The sequence below is a fragment of the Macrosteles quadrilineatus genome, unplaced genomic scaffold, assembly GCF_028750875.1.
Source record: "Macrosteles quadrilineatus isolate MER2022 unplaced genomic scaffold, UCM_ALF_1.0 Scaffold_2__2_contigs__length_208266976, whole genome shotgun sequence".
Taxonomy (NCBI): Eukaryota; Metazoa; Arthropoda; class Insecta; order Hemiptera; family Cicadellidae; genus Macrosteles; species Macrosteles quadrilineatus.
In genome coordinates this window covers 186,700,472-186,725,311 of record NW_026542595.1, presented here as the reverse complement: position 1 = coordinate 186,725,311, position 24,840 = coordinate 186,700,472, and the positions used below count along the sequence as shown (strand labels likewise).

Here is a 24,840-nt window from a genome sequence, read left to right as displayed (position 1 = left end):
GTTAAGGTCAAAATTTACAAAAACAATAACCAACACCAACATCGAAGACCAATGTTGCACATTTTATCCATTTCAATAACACTGTGTACTTTACCAGTTTACTGTTTAAACACAACCAGTTTACGACCATAACCACCTGTAGAGGACATTAACCACTAATGACACAACCTGCCACCGCACAATGGCAGCGCTAGTGTCGGGTTATGATATACAAGGGGAGTGGAATCCTGTGTACAAACTAATGAGCATGTCCAGCAGTACGTTCACACCTTCATTAGGTCATTGTAATAGGTAGATCATAAAAGCTGCATTTATACGTTTGGGTTGCAGAATAGTATTGTGCATGTTGAAGATGTGTATTTGTCATTGTCGTCTAAGGTTATGATCGTATTATTGTTATTATATTATTTTCTATATTATTGTTGTCTATCACACAAAATGTATTATTTTTACCTTTATTGTCTTGGCGTCAGAATGGTAATATCACATCCCTTTATAATATTAGGAATATAAGTTGAGCAACATTTGTCTCATGTTTATAATTGTGTTTCCCATTACAACAAGAAATAACTCTTGAAAGAGGAAAAACTTCAATAGATAGCCTTAAGTAATGTTTACTTTTTATAAATGTTCTGGTAAACATAAATAATTTTAAGTACACTATAAAGAGAGGACTTTGCTATATGTCGTGTTGTGTGTGCTTGAAATGTCATCATAAAGTTTCAGTTTTATGGAATAAACAAATTACTGTACCACAGATGATTGTAGATCGTAGTATTTAGCGATTTTTATACTAAATAAAGCACTTCAGAAAGTTATTTGTAAATGAGATCATTTTAATTTATTTTAAATTTCTTAAAATGTGCTGGTTAACATCAGTTTTAAGTATATTAGAATAGGATACATTTACTATGATTTGCTCTACTCGATGAAATGTTATCGTCTTTTAAAGTTATAGTTTAATGAAATAAACCAAATACAGTAACATATACTGTATGGTTGTAGTCTGTAGTATTTGACCATTTGAACTGTAAATAAGACACGTATTTAGTTGTAATCCCACCATACATGTTTGTAACTATTTTAACTGTACTAATCTCCATTTGTGTTATTTGAAATCTTCATTATACAGCTAGGGCTTTTGCACAATTTTTTAAATGACATGATGTCTTATAATATTTATGCAAATTTAAAAACATAATCAACTATATAACACACATAATACAATTTTAAATAAATGATAAACACAATAGTTATGACAACAGGATAGTTATTATAGGTAGTTTGTTAGATGCAAAGAAAATGTCATTAAAATGTAACAAAGTCATTATTTTATTAATTTATCCAATATTGCAAGAGAATCTATAGCCATGGTTGGAACTCAAAGGGTTTACGAAGCTTTGTAAGGAAGGCTTGAAACCAAAATGAACGCGTTTTTAATAAAGACAAGACAAGAGCTCAAAAGTGAAAATTGATATTAAGAAGATTATGCTGCCATCTGGTGGTATTGAACCACTCTACCTGATTGAAACATATAATTAAAACAGATTTGTAAATTTAAAGTTTACTGCAGTTTTGTTAATGAAGATCACAAATTAAGGAGATATTGAATTTATTGTTACTCCTTTTGCACGTTATCTATTTGTGTAAATATTTTCGAATGGTATTCTTGATTTAACCCATGAACATCTTATTCCTTTAAAAAATCTATTTAACAGAACATATTAAATTACACTGTAAATGGTAGTTTTGATACAAGGTTAATTTAACGTTAGTTTTACACGTTCTCCCTAATTTTCTGCCAGACTATCTACCCAACACTCTTCTAATTTAATATTGTAACTGGGTGAAATATAATTTTAAATGTGTTTGGAAAGCATACATTATCCACCAAATACTTTTTAATCCAGGTTTAGTGTAGACGCCTTTTGTCTTTTCGCCATCAGTTTAAACCTAAGGCAAGTTCTCTAACGTAATTTTAAATTGTGTAATGGTTTATCTACACATTATTTAGCTCCTATCGTATACATATACAGCATACAATAAGTATGAGTTTACATCGCAAAAGAAAATATTAAGTTTATAAATAAAGTATGATAGAGATTTGTTTGTCTTTGTGTAAAAAATATATAACAGAATTTCATAATATTAATATGTATGTAATGGTAGTTTATGTAACTATTGCGGAATAGTAGTTTACGCAACGATTGCGTAAATATAGTGTTAACGACACCAGTAGAAAATATAAAGTACGAGCCCTGGCGAGTGCCTTAAAAACTTCTACTAGTGTCGTTTACATTATTTACGCGAGTTGCGTACACTACTTTACCTACGACAGTGTTTGAATTACAAAAAATCACTACTTATAACTTCTAAGAGGGGTTATGTTTTCGTTTAATACCTCCCATTGCCACTGAAAGTGATGCAACGAAACATTGTACCAAATACTAATTGCACCAATCAACAATTAAATTGGCCTGAACAGCTGATTAGTTGAAGTTCGAATCATTACTACTTTACTTCTTCTCTCTCAATCCCTGAATCTCATTGGTCAGTTACTCGTGTTGTTATGAGTAATACTATGCTGTTATAAAAGTAAGCAATGCTGTTATGTGATACTTTTTGAACTGAAACGGCTACCTACTTAAAAAAATGGTCGTAATAATAGTTTGTAAAAATTGTGGTAATATATCATTTCAACACGAACAATATTTTGCTTTAAAATTTGTATAAAATATTCAGTAAAACCCAGACGCAAACACGTCTCCGCCACAACCTGCAAGGATTGAGCTTCTCTAATCCTCCGGGGGATTGAACATTTACAGTGTCCATGTACAGGAAGTTCCTGTTTCACTCACCTGCAGCGCTTTTTCCGGTTCCGGTGGTTGGAAGGGCGTGAATGCGCTCCTGCGACTGACAAAACACTCTTATCCTCCCTTAAACCATGACAGTCCGGAAGTTTTAGTTTTCAACAGTTCTAGGTTCCTGAAAGTTTACTGTTATTCCCAAAGGGTGAGGGGTGTAGGTATTTATTTTGCAGTTAAAATAGTTATCAGTTGGATAAGCAATTGTTAATATTTAAAACAAAATGTTTGGCTGCAGATAGAATATTACTTTTAATGGGCGTATAAAGACATTTTGTGCTTTGTTGGGATTTTGAAACCTCATTATCTAAAAATTTATTTGCTATATATTAAAATTGGACCATTTAACACATTTTGGAGTGTAGACTTTAATAAAAGCCCACGTTAAGTTAAAGGAGTGAAATTGTCTAAGTACAGTTTTCCGAAATACTCAGATACTTGACTAAACTATTGAATATACAAGTCTATGTTTTCGACAAAATGTCAAACCAATATCAAATCAACTAAATCAATCCACAGAAGCTAAAAAGGACAAAAATATAAACTTTTAGTTCAATGAAAACATAAAAAAATCGGATTCTTTACCTATACCTATGTCAGTTCTTTCACAAATGTATACAATTTCAAAACCCTCAAAAACATATTTCTTCAATGACATTACCCCAAACAAATATATGTACCCAGAAAGGTTCGATTCTAGAAGTCCTGTTACATTTATGATTTATAGATATGTGAGATTTCAATACACTAATTCCTCCCGTCTTTAACGTTGATAAGTTGCATTTCGTTATAGGTCTGATTTAAATCGCTTCCTTAGCTTAACGAGCTCATTCAACAATGCAACATTAGTTGACACAATGCAATAAACATTGTTTTAAGATTGGCCAAATAGTTTACTATCGTAATACCTCAATCAATGGAACTACAGTTTACTAAAGTGGTTAATACTGCACTCTTTTTTCTAAGATTATTCTGTTGAACGAATTTCCAAACCCAAATTAATGTTTTCAACACCATTGTCAACATGAGGTTAACCCGGGGGTTTAGCTCATAACGTTTCAATGCAAACCCTATATAACAGTCTGTATGATGGAACCTATCTCTTGAACTTGAGAGTGGCCCGAGCCTTAGGCCATTGCTAAACACCAGGTAGACGGAGGGTCTGGAGACAGGTTACATCACACAGACTATAACAGAAACACTTGGCTAAACCTCAGGTAGATGGAGGGTCTAGAGACAGGTTACATCACACAGACTATAACAGAAACACTTGGCTAAACCCCAGGTAGATGGAGGGTCTACAGACAGGTTACATAACACAGACTATAACAGAAACACTTGGCTAAACCCCAGGTAGATGGAGGGTCTACAGACAGGTTACATAACACAGACTATAACAGAAACACTTGGCTAAACCCCAGGTAGATGGAGGGTCTACAGACAGGTTACATCACACAGACTATAACAGAAACACACTGACAGTCGCTACCTCACCCAGCCACGACTCGTCACTGACAGTAGGCTAGGATCGGTTATGACCCAGAGAAGAGTGGAAACCCATGTAAAGCTAATGAGAGCTCAACACCCTTCCTGAGATACTGCGGTGATTCGGTCAGAAATCCCTAATGGAGGCTGCAATAAAAGTAACATAAAATCATCCCAGTCTTATCAGCTGGGGATATGCTAATGTTTGTGTTAAAAGCGGTTATTGAGGTCTCACCGTTGTCGGGTGAGCGGGTATCGCAAAGTGCTTGGATGGGATTGGACATAGAAAACGAGGGAAAAGTAAGATACATGTTGTACATACAATAGTCTTCGTAACTAGATACTAGCTCCTGCACGGCAGATTTCTTTAATGTCTCACCTTCACATGACGCTAGGCTCTAGGAAAAGTTGGAAAAGTTTTAAACAGTACTTCAAGCTACTCCTAGCTAGAGAGTTGTGGAGTCGAAAGAAACTGTTTACATATAGTAGGCTTTAGACATAGTGAAAACATACATGCGGGGGTTTCAAAAGATCAATCATTTATGAATACAAAATGTACTTGTAATATTTCTAGCAATTATTTTCATGGAAGTTGCAACAAGAATTGCATAGGGATCTAGTAAAATTTTGTATAAAATAGTTATATTTCGAGTAGGTAAATGTATATGATGACCTTCATTTAATTAATAAGAAACTGAAAAACGGAAAAATATCGAGCTACTATATACTCCATTGTATTTAACTATACATAATTGTTAGTTTGGGACCGAACAACTAAGAGACCATTGTCCAATAATGATTTTTCTTCTGACCTATATACTGTACTCGTAATACTTTATCAATGTGTTGAATAGGTTTACATACCTTACGGATTATAAGGTCGGAGACAAACAGCTCAATTATGACATTGCCGAAACATGTAAACAACACTGTGTCATAATTGAGCTGTTTGTTGCATTATAAGGGTTATATTCATCACATTGAATATAACAGCTCAGGAGCTAGAATGGAAATGAATTATAATAATTTAACATTTATCCTACTGCAACTGAAACTGTTTGATATACAGAGACAGTTAGCTATATATAGTCAAAATAAGTGGCCAGTGCCAGGGTTTCATTGGGCATGAATTTCTTTTTTAATAACATTATTTACTGTTGTATTTTGGCCAGTTACGAATTTGTTTAAAACACCTTTAACGCTTAAACCTATTTTTAGTTTTACTGCAGCAGAATGAAGATAAACTAATTTAATAACCATTGCAAACGGCCACACAAAATACTTTCCATCAAACAGCAACGGTAACGGTAAAGTAAACAACACTAAACGCCTCGAAATTATAAACGTATAAATGCAGAATAATACGATAATCTAACGAATTTCATTAATCAACCAATATTTAACGATCTATATGCAATATTGAAGTAGCGGTTACATGGAATTCAGAGCCAGTTTAATTATCTGCTGGCGTGTATAATTTATATTAGCTTAAATATTAGATTATTAAATCATATCAGCAGTGCTATTTTATTCTGGCGTAATAATTCTAAATCCATGAATAATTCAATATATTCTTATTATTTAAACGTAAGACATTTTGGAGTTTAGTGGGAAATTACAATGTTATGTTATATGACTATTAACAATCATAAATAACGTTTTGCAATGATATTTTATATTGTACCATAGATATTATGATATCCAATATCTCTTAGTAAAGGCGGAAGATCCTGGATGATCTAAGTTTGTTTACGGTCAAAGTTTGGTTATTACCTATCAAAGTTGCAGCTCAAAGGAGATTTACTGAAACATTGCTTAAATGTTGTAAATTGAATGCTCAGTGTGTTATTTTTGTTAATATTTTTATTCATGAAATGGAAAGATAACTCGTCAGATGTTCAGGGAGTGAAGTTCAGAAGTAGGCTCTCCACATATTTATAAAATATCTTTTGACTGTCAGTCATTTAAGCGATAAACGATAACCTTGTTCATGAATATTTTGATGAGCTGTCAGTCGCTATCAGGCTGCACACATGCCGCTGCAGCTAACGTTGCAGCAATACTTATTACCATACCAATGAATTCAACTTCAATCTGATTCAGTCAGTTTCTATGATTGATGCTTCGTTACGTTTTCATCGGTTTTAAAATAGAGATGACCTTTAAGGCAAATACTGGTCTAAAACGTAGTCAAACGTTCAGGTTGTAATTTTGAAGGCTTAAGAAATGTAAAAGGACTGGGTCTATCTTGTTAAATTGACGTTAGATTTTGATGAGCAACCCTGAAAAATGTTTTTAATATATTTTGGTGCATGTTGAGTAAGTTTACTAGTACGTGATGAGTTTATATAGATGATATACAGTAATATTTTAATTGTTTATTTAGTAGTCTACAACAAATCAGAAATCCAACACATAAAGTTATATATTTGACTTGATATACAATGAACATTATCGATGTGATAGTGACACGACCCGTAGGGCTTGAAGTAATATGTAAAACACTTCCGGGCTAGCTAGCGTCCTAGGATGAGAAGGTTAAAAAGCTTAAACACTTTAAGTAACTAAATACAGGGTGGTAAAAAAGTCTCAGGACAGATAAATACTTTAAAAAAATAATGCAGATAGAGCTTTCACCCTATATAACCATAGCGTAGAACAATACACTAGGAACAGTATGATGTTGCAGAATTTTTTAAAACACACCATTTTATTCGTATATGCTTCCCTTCGTCAGGGGTCTGTGAAATATAAACAAAGTTTAAAAAGTTCAGTAACAGGGTTTAGTTCAGTTATGGGGGGGGGGGGGGGGGTGGACATAATATTCTTTTGCCCTTGTTGACAAAATCTCCTTATAAAGTGACACTTTAATAACATTCTACCCTACATTTACCCTTATACTCCTCAGTGTGTAGACTGTGAGGTATTTAGATGTCCGCATTATACAGTCGGCGGTGAGTATTTGCTTCCGCACACATTTACATATGAAAGACGCATCTCCACGTTACAGATTCCCTCTCTGTCTTCTGAATCAATATCTGCGATTGAGATCTGACCTAGAAATCTCTCTTGAAAAATTGTCTCCTTTGTGTCAATTTGGACATTTTGTAAAACAAATTAATCGTGGCTAGTATATAAGTTAATATATACACGCTTTTACAGTTAAGTAAAATAATTATCTGTTAAGTGAGATTTATATTAGTTCGAAAACACATTTATATGTTTTATAATGGAATAAAAAAATAAAACAGGAAAAGAATGTATTAACAAATAATGTTTGAATTTACAGTGGAACCGAGAAGAACTAATACTAATATACAACATTACAATCCAAATAAGTGTATTTGCTTAACACGTACAGAAAACATAAATCCGATGTAAGTTTTTAACAAAACGAATAGCATCAAACCCTATACTGTGAGGCAAAGCAATAAATGTCTAGCAACAATAGTACAAAATAAGGTGACCACAAAATGCGTCGTAAAGTGTTATGACATTTACTATTAGGGGAAGTGGAGGTTATACAGTTTTAAAATACAGGAGAAAGAAATTGCAAATACATTTTGACTAACTACTATAATTTTCAAACCAAGTCTATTCCATACAGTTGTGTTTGGGGTGGTTCAAAGTCCAGGCCAGACATTTCACCCTGGGGAGTTACATTGTGTAGCTCATCTGTCCACCTCTCTCTGCTATTTGAATAACGACAATTTAACAAGTGCTAACATTGCTGTGGAGACTTGTAATGTGTGTTTAGTTTACATCATGTTCAACGAATTTGTTTGCTTAATGGTTTTTGAATGAAGAAATAAACAGTTGTCAACGTCAATATATACCACTGGCTATAATTTGGAAATCATGATATTACTCTTCAATATGGCCGGTAATACACTATCATAGTTCTATAAAGAAATATATGATAATATGTTCTCTCTAGCAGAAAATATTACATAGGCATATGATCATAGTTTTAACTATTATAATAATTGGTCCATTACACTGTAATACTTTTCATCAAAGGCATATGATGCCTAAGGCACTTTTAGGTTATTATGAATGTTCAGAAGTATTTAAATTAGATGCACACTAAAAGGAAGTTCGTACCTCAAAGGCTGAGTTCGTTTGGTAGGGTAGATTTACAGTGTACTTGAATCATTTTGTTAAGTGTTTTATAACTTAGGCTATATATTTTTTATTACAAAAAAAGGAATATTTTGGTAAACTATTTGTTTTGCAGTACATCCAGACATCGATATTTTTTAGAGAGAATTATTATAATTTATAGACTTGTGAGTTTTACGTACTTCTATATAACAAACTTTTTTTACATTTCAGAATTACACAAAAGTAAGCTCCCTCTTAGATTCAAAAACTCAAAGTTATTCACACTTTCCGGCTTTTTAAAATTTTGTTTTAACAGCGATCTCCTAACAACTAATCCTAACACTAATCGATCATGTATATGCAACAAGTTTCTCTATAGTTGTGGACCCAATCAATACGTCGAGGTTGAACTATGCGAGGTGGCTAAGTAAATTTAATTACTCGTAGGGAATTCGCGACGCCTCCTACACGAATTACCTCGGCGCAGTCAAGCCAATTACGTTAGATACCATCTTATCTCCGTTGATTATTTACCGTCCAGGAGATTGGGAGTTAACGTCTTGCCTATGAGTAATGGCAAGTAGTAAAGAAGTTTCCCAACACCAGGTCTATATATTACCTCACTTCACAAGTAATTATTGACTGGGAACCAATCTTGATGGAGAGTTATGTATTAATTTGCAGTATATTTTTGGTAGGGTGATACTGTAATGACTTGAATGAAAATATTTGAGTTGTTTTGAAACTGTTTTTGTAATCAATGCGCTAATATAATTTTGTTTAGTGACAGAAACCTTGCCCCTTTCCTTCATTTTAGAAAAGGATAGGGATAAAATCAAGTGAGCTCTCGAACTGTTCTCCAAGTAATCTTTGCCTATGTGTCACTCAAAAACAAATTTGTTTTTATAATTTTCCGAAACCCAACTCTTAAAATAAATAAATACGTTCATTGTCATATGGTAGATCTTTGCCTATATGAGTGGTAGTATAGTGATAATGTCAAAATGAACTTAATCTAGGTTAACGATGATCAGCGAAAATCTGAAGTCCACCCAAAGAAATATATAAGTAATTCATAACAAATTAAATTTTAAACTTAGCATTTAGACTAGGCCCATAACAAAAACGACAGTTCTTGCGAAAATCCTATTTTTAGATTTCCCATATAAAATTAGAACGTTACTGTTTCATTTAAACGTTTAGTATGTTGTTATTTTCACAAAAGAAAATCCGTATAGTTTCCATACTAAAATGTTTCAAAATAGTGCAAATAACTAGCTACATGCTAATAAAGTTTAACAATACTATCTGAAAATGTAATCATGAACCTACAAAGACGCAAGCACAGAAAACATACTACTATAACCCAGAATGCCAACCGCATGGTAAAAAGCATTAAGTGTTTTGAGAGAGCTTTGCCTGTCAATCGTAGGCAGCGCCACCAGCGTTGCTATGCTGAGTGCATGGCAACGCTAGTGGCGCTGCCTACGATTGACAGGCAAAGCTCTCTCAAAACACTTAATGCTTTTTACCACGCGGTTGGCATTCTGGGTTATAGTAATATGTTTTCTGTGACGCAAGAGACTGGCACACAACTGCTTTAAACATTGAAACTCTTATAAATAATGAATCGCTAGAAAGAACGATCCCATTAAACCAGCGAGGTTCTATATTGTTGTTCACGGTCCAGTGTGTTTCATAGGCTTTTCAAGAGAATGGATATTACCCAAGTATCATAAAGCTTACCTCGAGTTGTGCGAAACTCTTTGTACACACCTGCCGTTTCTCAACACCCTTCTGGAGCTGTTTCATATTTGCTTATGGTGTTATAGTATTTAATATACAACCATTTTTTTTTTTTAATAGCCGTTTCAGTCCAGTCCTAATAATTGAAAAGATTCACTTAACATCATTGTTCACTTACTTAAAAGCATTGTTTTACTTTAAAACGCGAGTAACTGACCAATGAGGTTCAAGGATTGAGAGAAAAAGAGTTAAATTGTATTTCTTCAAAGTCAACTTATCAGCTGTTAAGACCAAATTAATTGATTAAACGATGAGTCATTGGTAGGGATAATAAGTCTTTGCACCACAATCAATGGGAGGTTATAAACGAAAACATGATCTCAAGAATATATGGGTAGTGATTTTTAGTAATTAAAACACTGTCGTATGTAAAGTACTGTACGTAATTCACGTAAACAATGTTAACGACACATTGCCATTATTTAACCCGTGTTGAGATAGGCATATTGGCGTTAGGTTAGTGTGTATGGGTAGTCAATAGAAAATTGTACATTAAAGGAGATTTTTTAGTCACATTTGATCACCTGCTTTAAATGCATTTTATTAAGCCTTAATGATTTTAATATATTTATGATCTAATATCCTTATATCTTTATAATTACAAGAGAGACCTAAGATCTAATTTACAAAAGAAAAATCAACCAGTGCATTAAGATTGAAATTTTAATAAATCGAAAAAAGTAAAATTTACCCAACTACCTACTTAATCTACATTTAAAAAGTATAAAATTAATTTTTAAATACCTAGTTTAGTCAGTATAAACCCTTAGGTATAATCTTCACTAACTGATTAATTGTGTGTTAGTACAATTTATAAATACAATTACCTCTTAAGTCATGGCATACGCCAATGTAAATAAGAAGAGAATTAAGAATGTAGTGTAATCTTTCCTCACGCCATAGCCCGAGGATCAAATTTTCATACACAAATTAAATTAAATCCATTTCATTCTAATTTATATATTTTACAACCGTTATATAAAAGATTTATTCAAACCATTGCATACTTGCTCTTTAAAACATAATAATGTATTGAACATGTGTATTTCGTTATAATACTGCATCTTCAAAATAATTTGATCCAATACATACAACTAATTAGTTAAAGTATGTAATTGATTTTCCAACGAAACTCAAACAACCTCGTAATACCTGGTAACAATCCACAAAGAAAGCTTACAATATTCGTCATTTGTCGACAAATTCCATGCCGCGTTGGGAGGTGTTCTTTGACGCATTACAACATTGTCAGAACTGTAACTGTTCCCCGCGCCGCGCGCCACGTGTCGGTATAAAGACACAATTGGTAAACCTTTGTATAGCTCGTTTGTTCAGATGAAAAATGCAGCCAGCGTTTGGTCGACGGAGCGCATTAATTAGACGGTATTGTAATTAATATAATACATACAATTAATGGACGGTGGTTTTCGATCGTAGATTGTCTGGACTAATGATTCAGCGTGCGCATGCATCAACGTCACACTACGGCTTAAACAAAGAGTGCTTGTGTGTGTGTGTGTAGGTGAGTGCTTGTGTTGGAACCCACGCCTTCTCGGGAGAACCACATCATCGTGACTGACCCCGACCTGTTACATTACGGAGAAATATCACCCTGACAAAACAAATAATGGTATATTAATGAGGCTTGCGGTCCGTGGATGTAGCCGCGGACTGACAAATAAAACCGCACTGAAACGCTCAACTCGTCCCCGTGGAATTACAAATACAGGACTAAGTGCGCACTTTCTGCTAACTCCGGCTGCGATTTATGGGTTACGAACGATCACGGAATCCAAGAACAGTGAAGACAGGACATAAAGCGCCCCATGGGTGGTCGAAGACGATTTATCATTCCCAGACGGCGACTTAAATAATACATATATCCCGGTCAGGTTTTTATTTCACATAAAACCACCTGTTTCACTTAGCATTCGACTGTATATCACTTGGGTCCTTGTTATTTGCTCGGGATGTCAGATAATATTGTTTTATCTGACGGTTTCATTGATTTAAACCGAGAATTCTTGTCTTGGATTATTTTCAAGTATAATTTGTTTCCTTCAAGGCAAATGTTGAGGCTCGGTTGGAAGTATGTTTGTTACATGTCTACCTCTCCTACTTCTCCTAAATATCTGGCGTTTATACACTTAACCCTTGCCATTCCTAATTTATTGTAAGAAAAATCCTATACAATTAGTTTATTAAATACTTTTAAAATAATATTATTATTTTCTTAATTTGCTCATTTCCACTTCTTTGTATTAATGATAAACTATTGCCTCATCAATAATGGAATAAATAAAAGAATATTAATATATATTCACTATTAGTAAACATTCATACACTTACCCATAACTAAATACGGTGTTTACACTTATAGTTCGGCCGCTTAGAAAGCGACCTCCTCCAACATTGGTTTAGCATTAGCGCGCAGGTCGTTTTCTAAGCGGCCGAACTATAGTTTCCACTTTCATAAGCTGCACAATTTATTGTTAAATGTAATTCAATAATACGTTATAAACCCAGCTGGAAACAAACCAACCTATATTCATTACAAATAAACCCGGTCTGTTGACTTAGCGCAATGATGCCAACTGTAAACATTGATAATGAGTGACGAACTTATTGCAAAAACATCCAACACAATTGTCCGCACGGCTGCTACAGTCGTACAAACCCAATTACATCAAACTCAAACATCCACTGTCAAATTAAAACCCCGCGTATCGGTACGGTTTCATCAAATCTGATACTGTTCCGTTTTAATAATGCTTATAATTTATTCATCAAATATTTCGACCATGGACACTGCTAATTATTTCCTGAAAAAGCGAACATTGGATTTTTGTAGCAACACAAAGCTTTCAGTGCATTTTTGCCGTAATTAATATGATTCGGATTGCTTTTAGGGATGAAGGAATATTAAAACGTTTCATTTGTAGTCAGTTTGTGTTAATACACAGTGTTGGGATTATGAGCGGATTGAGCATCGATGAGGTTCTTTGCGATTCGCTATTATTTCATGTAGTTTCGTACAACATGTTATATTTATTATTACAAGTAGGTACTATGTTTATTAAGTTTATATTGAATAAATTGGACAACATCATATTTATATTGCCCATACTATTTGTTTCTTAGTCACAAGAAACAAAATCTAATTTACGCAAAGCCATGAACCTGAATCTACGTATGAACTGGCAATATTGAGCTGTGTCTATGAATTCGCATTCAAAATAAGGAGCGATAGTTTAAAATTTGTGCGGGTCGGGAGTACTTAGCTACTTTGCCATTCCTTAAAGCTCATGTAGTCCACCATACCAACGTAACTTAAAATAAATTTGTTATTCCTTATAAGAACAATGACCATAGAGGGTTTCAAAAAAATTTGAACATGATGATGATAAATCTACTAGGAGTTTTTGCATTCGGATTGAGTTTCACATGGGTTCACTCTTTTTACGATGCGAATTTTTCAAACAAAAATGTTCTCAATATGGAATAACCTGCTTTTAGAACAAGCTGTAGAAGTTGTTGTTGAACCATATGCAGTAGTTATTGTAGCACTATCTGCAACTGTTGACTACGTTTAGTCTGCAGCTAGGAGTCATTATTAGACATTATTCTTAAAGTTTTTGTTGAAGTTGTTGTTAGACCAGCTCTACTGGTTGTTGTTGTACAGTTGTACCAACTAGTGGTTATTCTTGTATCAGCTGTAGTTGTTGCTGTTGTACCAGCTGTAGTGGTTGTTCTTTTGCCAGCTGTAGCTGTTGTTGTGGACCGCCAGTTTTGGTTGAATTGTTTTTAGACCACCTGCATTGGTTGTTGTACCACCTGCATTGGTTGTTGTTGGACCAGCTGCAGTAGTTGTTGTTGACTATGTTTCGTCTGTAGCTGGATGTCATTACTCCCCAGCTGTAGTTGTTGTTGGACCAGCTGCAGTAGTTGTTGACTACGTCTCGTCTGTAGCTGGAAGTCATTACTCCCCAGTAGGTAGCCCTGCAGGTAGTCTAGCTGTAGTTGTTGTTGGACCAGCTGCAGTAGTTGTTGACTACGTATCGTCTGTAGCTGGAAGTCATTACTCCCCCAGTAGGTAGCCCTGCAGGTAGTCTAGGTGTTGTAGTTGTTGTTGGACCAGCTGCAGTAGTTTTTGTTGACTATGTTTCGTCTGTAGCTGGAAGTCATTACTGTCCCAGTAGGTAGCCCCGCAGGTAGTCTAGGTGCTGTAGTTGTTGTTGGACCAGCTGCAGTAGTTGTTGTTGATTATGTTTCGTCTGTAGCTGGAAGTCATTACTCCCCCAGTAGGTAGCCCTGCTGGTAGTCTAGGTGTTGTAGTTGTTGTTGGACCAGCTGCAGTAGTTGTTGACTACGTTTCGTCTGTAGCTGGAAGTCATTACTCCCCCAGTAGGTAGCCCTGGAGGTAGTCTAGGTGTTGTAGTTGTTGTTGGACCAGCTGCAGTAGTTGTTGACTACGTTTCGTCTGTAGCTGGAAGTCATTACTCCCCCAGTAGGTAGCCCTGCTGGTAGTCTAGGTGTTGTAGTAGTTGTTGGACCAGATGCAGTAGTTGTTGACTACGTATCGTCTGTAGCTGGAAGTCATTACTCCCCCAGTAGGTAGCCCTGCAGGTAGTCTAGGTGTTGTAGTTGTTGTTGGACCAGCTGCAGTAGTTTTTGTTGACTATGTTTCGTCTGTAGCTGGAAGTCATTACTGTCCCAGTAGGTAGCCCCGCAGGTAGTCTAGGTGCTGTAGTTGTTGTTGGACCAGCTGCAGTAGTTGTTGTTGATTATGTTTCGTCTGTAGCTGGAAGTCATTACTCCCCCAGTAGGTAGCCCCGCAGGTAGTCTAGGTGCTGTAGTTGTTGTTGGACCAGCTGCAGTAGTTGTTGTTGATTATGTTTCGTCTGTAGCTGGAAGTCATTACTCCCCCAGTAGGTAGCCCTGCTGGTAGTCTAGGTGTTGTAGTTGTTGTTGGACCAGCTGCAGTAGTTGTTGACTACGTTTCGTCTGTAGCTGGAAGTCATTACTCCCCCAGTAGGTAGCCCTGGAGGTAGTCTAGGTGTTGTAGTTGTTGTTGGACCAGCTGCAGTAGTTGTTGACTACGTTTCGTCTGTAGCTGGAAGTCATTACTCCCCCAGTAGGTAGCCCTGCTGGTAGTCTAGGTGTTGTAGTAGTTGTTGGACCAGATGCAGTAGTTGTTGACTACGTTTCGTCTGTAGCTGGAAGTCATTACTCCCCCAGTAGGTAGCCCTGCTGGTAGTCTAGGTGTTGTAGTTGTTGTTGGACCAGATGCAGTAGTTGTTGTTGACTACGTCTCGTCTGTAGCTGGAAGTCATTACTCCCCCAGTAGGTAGCCCTGCAGGTAGTCTAGCTGTTGTAGTTGTTGTTGGACCAGATGCAGCAGTTGTTGACTACATTTCGTTTGTAGCTGGAAGTCATTACTCCCCCAGTAGGTAGCCCCGCAGGTAGTCTAGGTGTTGTAGTTGTTGTTGGACCAGATGCAGCAGTTGTTGACTACATTTCGTCTGTAGCTGGAAGTCATTACTCCCCCAGTAGGTAGCCCCGCAGGTAGTCTTTGAGTGGCCCATTCAGCCGCTCTCCCAGATTAGTTATTGATCATCTGCCCGCTCTTTTCACAGAACCCTCCTCGTGCTTTTTGTATTGACTTCATATTCCCTATGTTTTGTATTGAGATTTTCCTCTCAGACTTCTTTCACGAAATGCTACTTTTTTCTTGTAAATGAAGTATTTTTTATCCTCTTACAAAATGTAAGCATGAATTTGAATGAATTTCAACAGTGGTATAATTGTGTATCATCATGCTACGACACACTTCGAGAGCTATAACCTCATCATCTGTTTTATCTACTTAGTTTTTATGTAGCATCACCAAGGGTTAGGTGACTCCTCAAAATAACAAAAGTTAAAAACGATGGTTAATAGACATAATTATAAGAAAAACACACTAATATATATCTACTCACATATACATCCATGTTTCAACAGTTAAGTCTTATGAGAAATCATGCATTTGAGACTGAAGCTGTTGTAAGCGAATTACTAAAATATATAATTTACAATGAAATAACTACAAAAGAATCCATGTTTTACCACTTCCAAAATGAACAGAATAAAACGCTTTGGCCAAGAATTACCACAAAAAGCAATCCCCTACGCCGCATTGCAATTTACAGAAACCACGAAATAAGCGCGATAGAGCCGCGAATGAACTCCACATTCTTGAGCTTCCTGTTGGATTTAATATTCTTCATTTTGTGCAATCTTTGGTGAAGATGTTTTAAGCGCATCTTATTCCGACACTAGTCTATGATATAAAGATTTGATAAACTAAGGTAAACTTATTAAGGTTATGGTGATTGGTATCAATAATTACTTCCCATATAGAAAATTGCACAATTGAAAAGGTCACAGTGCAGTGATCTGGTATAGTGGCAGAGCGTAGAAATTAGTTCCCGAGGTCCCGGGTTCAAATCCAGCCTTTCACCAATGGATTTTATTTAAGTAATAATAACGCTACCTTTAGGACTTACCTGAAGTAAAATTAAAAACACTATGCCAACATAGAGCCTAGCTATTGTCTAAAGGATATATACAGGGTGATTGATATAAGTGTGCCAGCCGTTTCATTCGAAAACCATAAGAGATATAAAAAAAAGTTAAATGGTAAGTGCCTTGGATTTTTGATTAAAAAAATTATAGTCAAGTCAAAAAAATTATTTAAGCCGCCATTTTTCCAATATGGCCGCCAACTTTGATTTTTATTATGGAACACCCTGTATTCCATGATGTATTCTGGTAGAAAATGTAATTTTAAGACGATTTTATTCTTGTAATTGTTTTCATAATTCTAACCGTTTTAAAGATAATAATGGTTTAAGTTGTGAAATTTTGAATGGTTTTCGAATAAAACAGCTGGCATGCTTGCTTAGGCCTTTATCGAAACTCTTTCTCATGCAGAAATTTCAAAACTTTAACCATTATTATCTTTAAAACGGTTAGGTTTATGAAAAAAATTACAAGAATAAAATCGTCTTAAAATTACATTTTCTACCAGAATAATCATAAAATACAGGGTGTTCCATAAGAAAAATCAAAGTTGGCGGCCATATTGGAAAAATGGCGGCTAAAATAATTTTTTTTGACTTGACTACAATTTTTTAAATAAAAAATCCAAGGAACTTACCATTTACTTTTTTTTATACCTCTCATAGTTTTCGAATAAAACGGCTGGCACACTTATATCAATCACCCTGTATAGGGGACATAAAAAATAAAAATATTATAGATACAATAACTCTAAGCATCGACTCACATATACACAATCCGGTACTGTGGTCGCATAAAATCCCCGCAAATTACACAAAATGAGTGAAACAGGAGAAGTGTTTTAAACAATTTAGGTCGGTGACGCGGACTAATGCGCGCGCAAAAACATTTGGCGGGACCGACAGGCGGTCGGTGGAGCCATGATGATGAATATTCAGTCCTGGATACATATTTAACACTGCATCGATTGCTGGTACAATCTCTCGCTTTTTATCTCTCTCTCTCGGAGCTCGTTTGTGTCCAGGTTTATTCCATGTGATTCACGGTTTGATGAATCATTTGATGGCGTTGCGCTGCGACGTGTTCATTTTGCTGTTCGCGAAATTGGTACTGATTTTGTTTGATCGGGAAATATAAGTCTTTGTTCAAGTGTGTAGATTTGCGTGCTTTTTTGTGGAAAAATCTTATAGGCCCTATAATGAATCAAGTGTAGCCAACTTCCCTAAGCACTTGAGAAAATAGTAATTTGTATGAAGTTTTTGGAAAAATATTAATATTTAATATAAAATCCTAACTAATGACAAGCTAAATTAATCGTTTTGGATACATTTCAAATGGAAATGTGTTAGAATAGTTCTTAGGCCTATATCAACTAATAGAAATGGTATACTTTATTAGGTTTATTATTTTCATATTGTCATTGTTGCACATATTATCACTTTTTATAATATTAACGATCTCATTATTCTATTAAATCTCCTTTATATTTAACTTATTTCAGATCAAAGTATTTTTTTATGATTGTAATATATTTAGGTATATTAGAAATGTAACATTGCGTTACCGTAAACCAATTGATACAATTTCCATATTCCTCCATACACACTAATAATAGTCACATACCCATTCATGAATTATATTTAAATCCAATATAACGTATTTATAAGCAAGAAAAAACTAAATTCAAGATTGACGGATTATTTTTTATTTTACTCTCAGTTTTAAATCACCACCTAATTTTCCTACAAAAAACGGCTTTGTAAATTCTTAGGAATTATTCAGATATTGGTGTAGGAGGCGTACGTCGGTAGCCATTATTGTTTACGGTTGCCCGGACCGGAGAGACTGGAACGTCGGACCTGAACCGGACAACCTTGGGAGAAGACAGGCTGTCTGCCAATATAATCTCTGGCCCTGCAACTCTGTGCCTTCAGGTCGATTATATCTGCACGAGCAAACATTATAGGCTGAGACTAGGCTGTGTATGACACCTGCTTTCTCCCTGGACATTATCTTCCTAATTTATCTTCGGTTTTATTTAGTAAAGTCAACTTTTTACGAATGCTCTAGTCCAAATTTGTTCAAAGAAAGTTAAAATAATTAGAATAATAAAATTCAAAATAATTCAGAAAAATAAATCTATGCAGTAGTATTTAACATGAAACTGTGTAGGCTACTTGTATAAACAATGATTACATTTATGTTGAAATATAACTGATTCTAGCCACATAAATGAAAATGAACAAACTTCATTGTATTGATGAAAATTAACAATTAAAACTGATCTAACTGTCTATGCAAACATTGGGAAATAATTCCGTCAGCTATAATTTAGCTTGCATCACAATTATTAGCAGTGTTCATCTCATTGCCGTGGAGTGGTGGTAATCACTATCGACATTCAGCATAGATTAAAATACTGCAGTGGTAGTGTAAAATAAGCTTATATATTATGTTTTAGTGGTTATCCATAGTAGATTTTCTTAGCACTTATACTGTTAACATATATCTAGTGTTTATGTAAGTGAATTCGCACGTGTCGCATATGTTTAAACAAAGTCTCAGAGGTTTGTTGAACTTAACTAATTTCTTCCGTTGAAAGCTGACTTATCGAAATGTTGTCTTTTCTTTTGGAACTTCATGACTATTGCAACTATTATAAGTATTTTAACATAATAAGATAACTATTTTAAACTTTTTACCACGTAAAATGTGGATTGACGAGCTTACAACGTGTGTTTAGAGTTATGATCTATGCAAATGTATTTAATATCTGGTAACGTCAACTTGTACATTGTTGCAGGCTGCGGGTGCGATGGTGTCTCCACACTTCACTAGCCGTATCACTTCCTAGTCAGTAACCATGGGTCTATGTCGGCAATGCTGGTGTATACTGTACTTATGTCTACTGGCCACGTCGTTTACGCTTGGTGAGTACAACCATACAACAATATTAGAGTAAATATATTGAGGATTAGGAAATTAGAAAACGTCCCGTTAAAGAACAGTAGCACGCACTTTTGGCCATATTATCTTATAGTTTGGAATTAAAATATATAAATTGCGTCATGTGAATTAGAAAAAATATGATTGTCCGATAAACATACGTTATGTGGATTTAAAATTAATTTACAGATTCAAATTTCACTCCTCCAACATAACATTCTTCGTGTAAAATTATTTTAACTAACGTGAAAATATATCTGCAACAGTGGGATTACTGTTAACTAATCTAAACTCATCCCAGTGTCTGGATCAAATAAAAGGATCGTATTTCGTTTATCCAGCTCATTGTACCGTGATCCTGACGAAACCCAACACATTTGTTTTGTTAACTGCTAATTTACTTCACAAACACGATTTTATATAAAAAGTATCCATCAAAAAATATTTAATAAATACATTTGTATCTATAAATTTTAAATAGTGTAGCCTAATTTGATTCTAGCACATTAGTTATATTTTGAATTATTGTTGATTCGTGTAGTCGTGTAATTATAAAAGTAGGGAGGGCAAACATTTTAAGGAAAAAGCTTGTAACATTTCTAAGAATGTCAAGTAACCAGAGTAAAGTTATAAAGATAATACTTACTCGTATGTTGGAAACATTTAATTTTAAATAAAAAAATGGTTACAGCCTTCAATACACATTTAAGATTACTTTCTGAACATTTTACACTTTTGTGCAATTGCAGCCTCCTAATACTAAGCAGCTATTAATTTCTTTGATACATTATACACAAGTACCGTATACATTATGTGGTACGTTTTCAAACATTACAGATTTATTAAATCCTATAAATTGTATATTCTTTATACAAATCAACTATGCTCAAAACTTAAACGTTAGAGATAAAAACTCACTGAAATCAATGTATTTCTTCCAGGAGCCGAAGAGCCAGAACATGACCCCGACGATGAAGATCTCCTGGAAGACCCTCTCCCAGCGGTTCTTCCAGGAGGCTCGGACCAGCACTCGGTCCCTCTCCCGGTCTTCCTAGAGGAACCGACAGACACGTACGTCATCAAGAACAAACCAGCCACCATATCCTGCCGGGCGGCGCACGCTCTGGAGGTGTACTTTAAGTGTAACGGGGAGCGACACAAGAGCAGCACCGGGGAACATCCTCACCTGGAGTTTGTGGACCCTCAGACAGGAGTGAGGAATGTAGAGACCTCAGTGAATGTGACCAGGGACGACGTAGAGGAATACTTCGGCAAAGACAAGTTCAAATGTGAATGCGTCGCTTGGTCGTCCAGAGGGCAGATACGTAGTCAACCCGCCGTCGTCGATGTGGCTTGTAAGTATATTTGAATCTCTTATGGAAATAGTTATTTGTGTAACTAGTGGTGAAAGTGGCACTTTGCTGCACACGAGAGCAATGTTTACGCACGAGCCGCAGGCGAGTGTGGAATGATCTCGAGTGCAGCAAAGGCCTTTTTCACTCGTGTTACACATTATATTTTTCCTACAGTCACTATAAAGCATATAAATAATTAGTCTTTCAAACACTATGCAACACGTTTTTAGGTTCAGCTGGCAACACAAATGGTGCCCTAGGGAAAGTAGTACCCGCGGTCCATATCACTCCGCTATTTTTCCTCGGCAAGAAATGTGCTCCGCGTTTTGAGAATATAGTTCCATATGTTTTTGCAATTTGAAGTGGTTTCCGCGCCAAAAAAAAAATGCTTAAAGGGTATTTTCTTGTTTATTAAGATCGTAGGAAGGTTTTAAAAACGTTTAAAAGAAAAGTCCAGAAAGTTCAGAAATACCGAAACTATAAACACGAAATGACAGGTTAAATCGTAGTTATAATAGTCAATCAGCTGCTCATAGTATAATTATCTTTAAGTGTTGCCAACCTATTTCCAAGCGTACACGGATTACGTGCATAATGGAACCACGCTGTTTTGTGTTGTTTCGTTGGAATCCTGATGTGCGGCAAAGTATAAACCGTACGGCAAAGTATAAACCGTACGGCAAAGTATAAATATGCAGCAATTAGCAGCTTTCTGTACTATAAACAGTACAAGGAAGCCAACTTTGTCGGGTGACTGTAGGAAAAGTTTATTTTTGTAGGTTATGATCTTACGTTATTTAAAGTGTTATCGGCGATCTTTTCAATCACGGTTAGTAAAAAACCATGTTTCATAATATTTCTGCATCTGATGATCCCAACTTTGTTCTTCTACTAAATAAAAGTATTAGTGATGGAAAAAATTCCTAAATCGTCTCTTTTACTTCATATGGTTTAGATTATTAGATCATATTTAAATCATAGGAATAACTTCATCGATTTAATACCGTAATGTAATAACTGGTTAATTTGCCCACTAGTTCAAATACGTGTTGAAACGTAAATAAATAGCTTAGGAAACTGATGAAACGTGGTGCGGAATACATTTATCTATACCCTAGGTTTGTGTAGTTAGAACATATGTTCACTATTAACCCTTTTCATTACTGTTTTGTAGATAACTAATTGAAACAGTTAATTAGTTGACCTATATTTAGAGTAAAGATATTGATTATCCATTTAAATCAATCAGAATTTAAGTGTATGCATTGATTGAATAACCATACTCAGCTAATCGAAAAAACAGTTCGAATGCAATATTAAATTAGTCTAATACCTTTGTCACTCTATAAACCACAGACTAGGCAATTTCATAAATATTTGGATAAAATATTCGTTAACTATTTTCCTAACATGCTCACGTTACTGAAATTATTTATCATAGCCATTTTAATAACCCCAATAGCATGCTGTGAAAATTCATTTCACAGCCGGTATTTAAGTAATTTTGTAGACACTTTGGTTGATTTCGTCACATTATAAGTAATTTTCCAAATTTCGTTGACGATCCGTAAACTTATCCCGAGCTCTGGGTGGTCCGATAGACTCAGCTCTATCGAGCAATTACCGAGTTCATTTTAATCACTTCCTCAGATGCTTTACAACCTGAGGCGCCTAATTTCACTCCATTTAATTGGCGACCGAAGTCTCTTTCGTCATTGGCTTCGTAGGAGATAACAATGTTAGTGAGTTTAAATTACAGCTGGAATATCTCCATCGATTCATTATTGTTAGTTGCACTGGATAAACCGGCCATTAGTGTTCACGTGTTTATGGCTTGAAACGTTTTTTACTATCTGAAATTTCATTAATAAATGTAATTTATTTAAAGCTGTATTTTTAAATATATAGGAGATAACAATGTTAGTGAGTTTAAATTACAGCTGGAATATCTCCATCGATTCATTATTGTTAGTTGCACTGGATAAACCGGCCATTAGTGTTCACGTGTTTATGGCTTGAAACGTTTTTTACTATCTGAAATTTCATTAATAAATGTAATTTATTTAAAGCTGTATTTTTAAATATTGATGAATTGTATACAATTATTAGGAAAATACCTTTGGCAATTTGTTTATAGGAACATCCTGTATGTGGCTGGTAATATGTATCAGCTATGAAATACTTAACCTCACTGAATTTGTGATTTTTATCTTGCCCAACCTCATATATGAATATATATAGGAATATAGGGAATAAAGGCAGATTATTACTGAAATAGTAGTATCAATTAAAATGTTTCGTTTATTTATGTTTATCTGTTTTAATTCCAGACTAAAAATAATTTCCACGATATATACTGTTATCTTTAATATACGTATTAAATATATCATATTTATATAAATGAGTATTTAATTGATACAGTTTTGACTGGCTAAAATCAATTATTTTTTTGCTTTTAATAACAAATGCAATTAAACATTATGCCATTAAATCATCATAACATTGTAGCAAGAAGTGTCCCGTGTGTAAAAACATTTTGTCAAAGGAATTAAATAATCCAAACACCTCCTGATGGTAGATTTACTGTTTCCTCTAAGCGTATTTATACAGACCCGATACAAATATGAAACATGGTCATAGATAAATAACAATTTAATTTATAACTGTGTTGACTCGACGACGCAGCGGTAAAAATACCGTCAATTTGGAACATAAATCGACCCGGGTTGTCTTTGAGGTTAAATATAATTCTATGATTTGTTCGTGCGCGAAGGTTCGAGCCATCCGTCTTCCAAATTAATTCTGAGTTATGGCGTATATATACGGTTCCCGCTGGACGGTCATTCGGGGACATAACTCATCACGGGACATTTATCTGACAGCTGCTGAAGCCGGTTCAAAGTCGAGGAAGTGCGCGCTGATTCCGCTGAATCAGCTGTTTACTGCTCAGATGTTTTCATTAAACAGCTGACTGCACGTTTGCTTGTGTGAATTAAAAACGGTTAATCACGGAGCTCGGTTGAGTTATTGCTAGATAAGCTTTTTACGTTTGCACCGCTCCGACCGCTGTGCTAAAGTTCAGAAGGCTTCTTGTTAATTATAGTTCAACCGAGTCTGGTTTTGATGTTATTTATTGGTGGTGTTTATCTTTAAATAGATAAGCCTACAGATGACTTTGATGTGTTATAAGTGGGTCTTAATAAATAGTGTTCCCTGCTAAATTAAATTTTACGTAACAAAAATTCTAATTTGATTGGATCAGATTTAGCATTGGTTCGATTTAAAATGAATTTACACTAGAATAATAAACTATTCAATAATATAAAGTGAAAATCATTATTTCCTTTGTAAAGATTCGCATAAAGAAAGCATTGTCAAAGATTCATTTTGTTATTTTCATGTAACCCAAAAACAAAACAAAAAAGATTTACTACATATTTACCATTCGTATTTTAGATTACAACGTCCTTAGCAAACGTTTAATTAGCAAAGCTTAAGTTTCATTTAATGATAAAAAAGTATACAGACAAAGTCTTAAGCAAAGTAATTATTGGAAATACAGTAGTGTGAAAAGAACCAACCTTTCAAAATGCTTCTATAATTTTACACTGAATATTGCCATAGCATCAACTACAACTTAGGTAGTTGTACTACAAAATGAGTAGATGTTTTCACAAAAGAAGTAAAGTTTTTCAATATAATGAACCAAGATGTCT

At 34.9% G+C, this 24,840-nt stretch overlaps 2 protein-coding genes across 2 annotated transcripts in view; one reads left to right on the top strand and one right to left on the bottom strand.

The window, feature by feature from the left end:
* LOC128986373 (netrin receptor UNC5C-like) overlaps nt 1-24,840 on the top strand; it is a 78,501-nt gene that overhangs the window by 28,349 nt on the left and 25,312 nt on the right. The window contains exons 3-4 of the mRNA XM_054406723.1: nt 19,627-19,753; nt 20,711-21,124. Of these exons, the coding sequence (XP_054262698.1) occupies nt 19,687-19,753; nt 20,711-21,124 (481 nt within the window). The 5' untranslated portion in view covers nt 19,627-19,686. The remainder of the gene's footprint in view (nt 1-19,626; nt 19,754-20,710; nt 21,125-24,840) is intronic.
* LOC128985215 (involucrin-like) lies at nt 14,064-15,844 on the bottom strand. The gene is made up of 6 exons (XM_054404602.1): nt 15,699-15,844; nt 15,490-15,612; nt 15,181-15,300; nt 14,657-14,776; nt 14,448-14,570; nt 14,064-14,358 (listed from the first exon to the last, which is right to left on the bottom strand). Exons 1-6 carry the CDS (start codon nt 15,842-15,844, stop codon nt 14,064-14,066), a joined length of 927 nt encoding a protein of 308 aa, XP_054260577.1.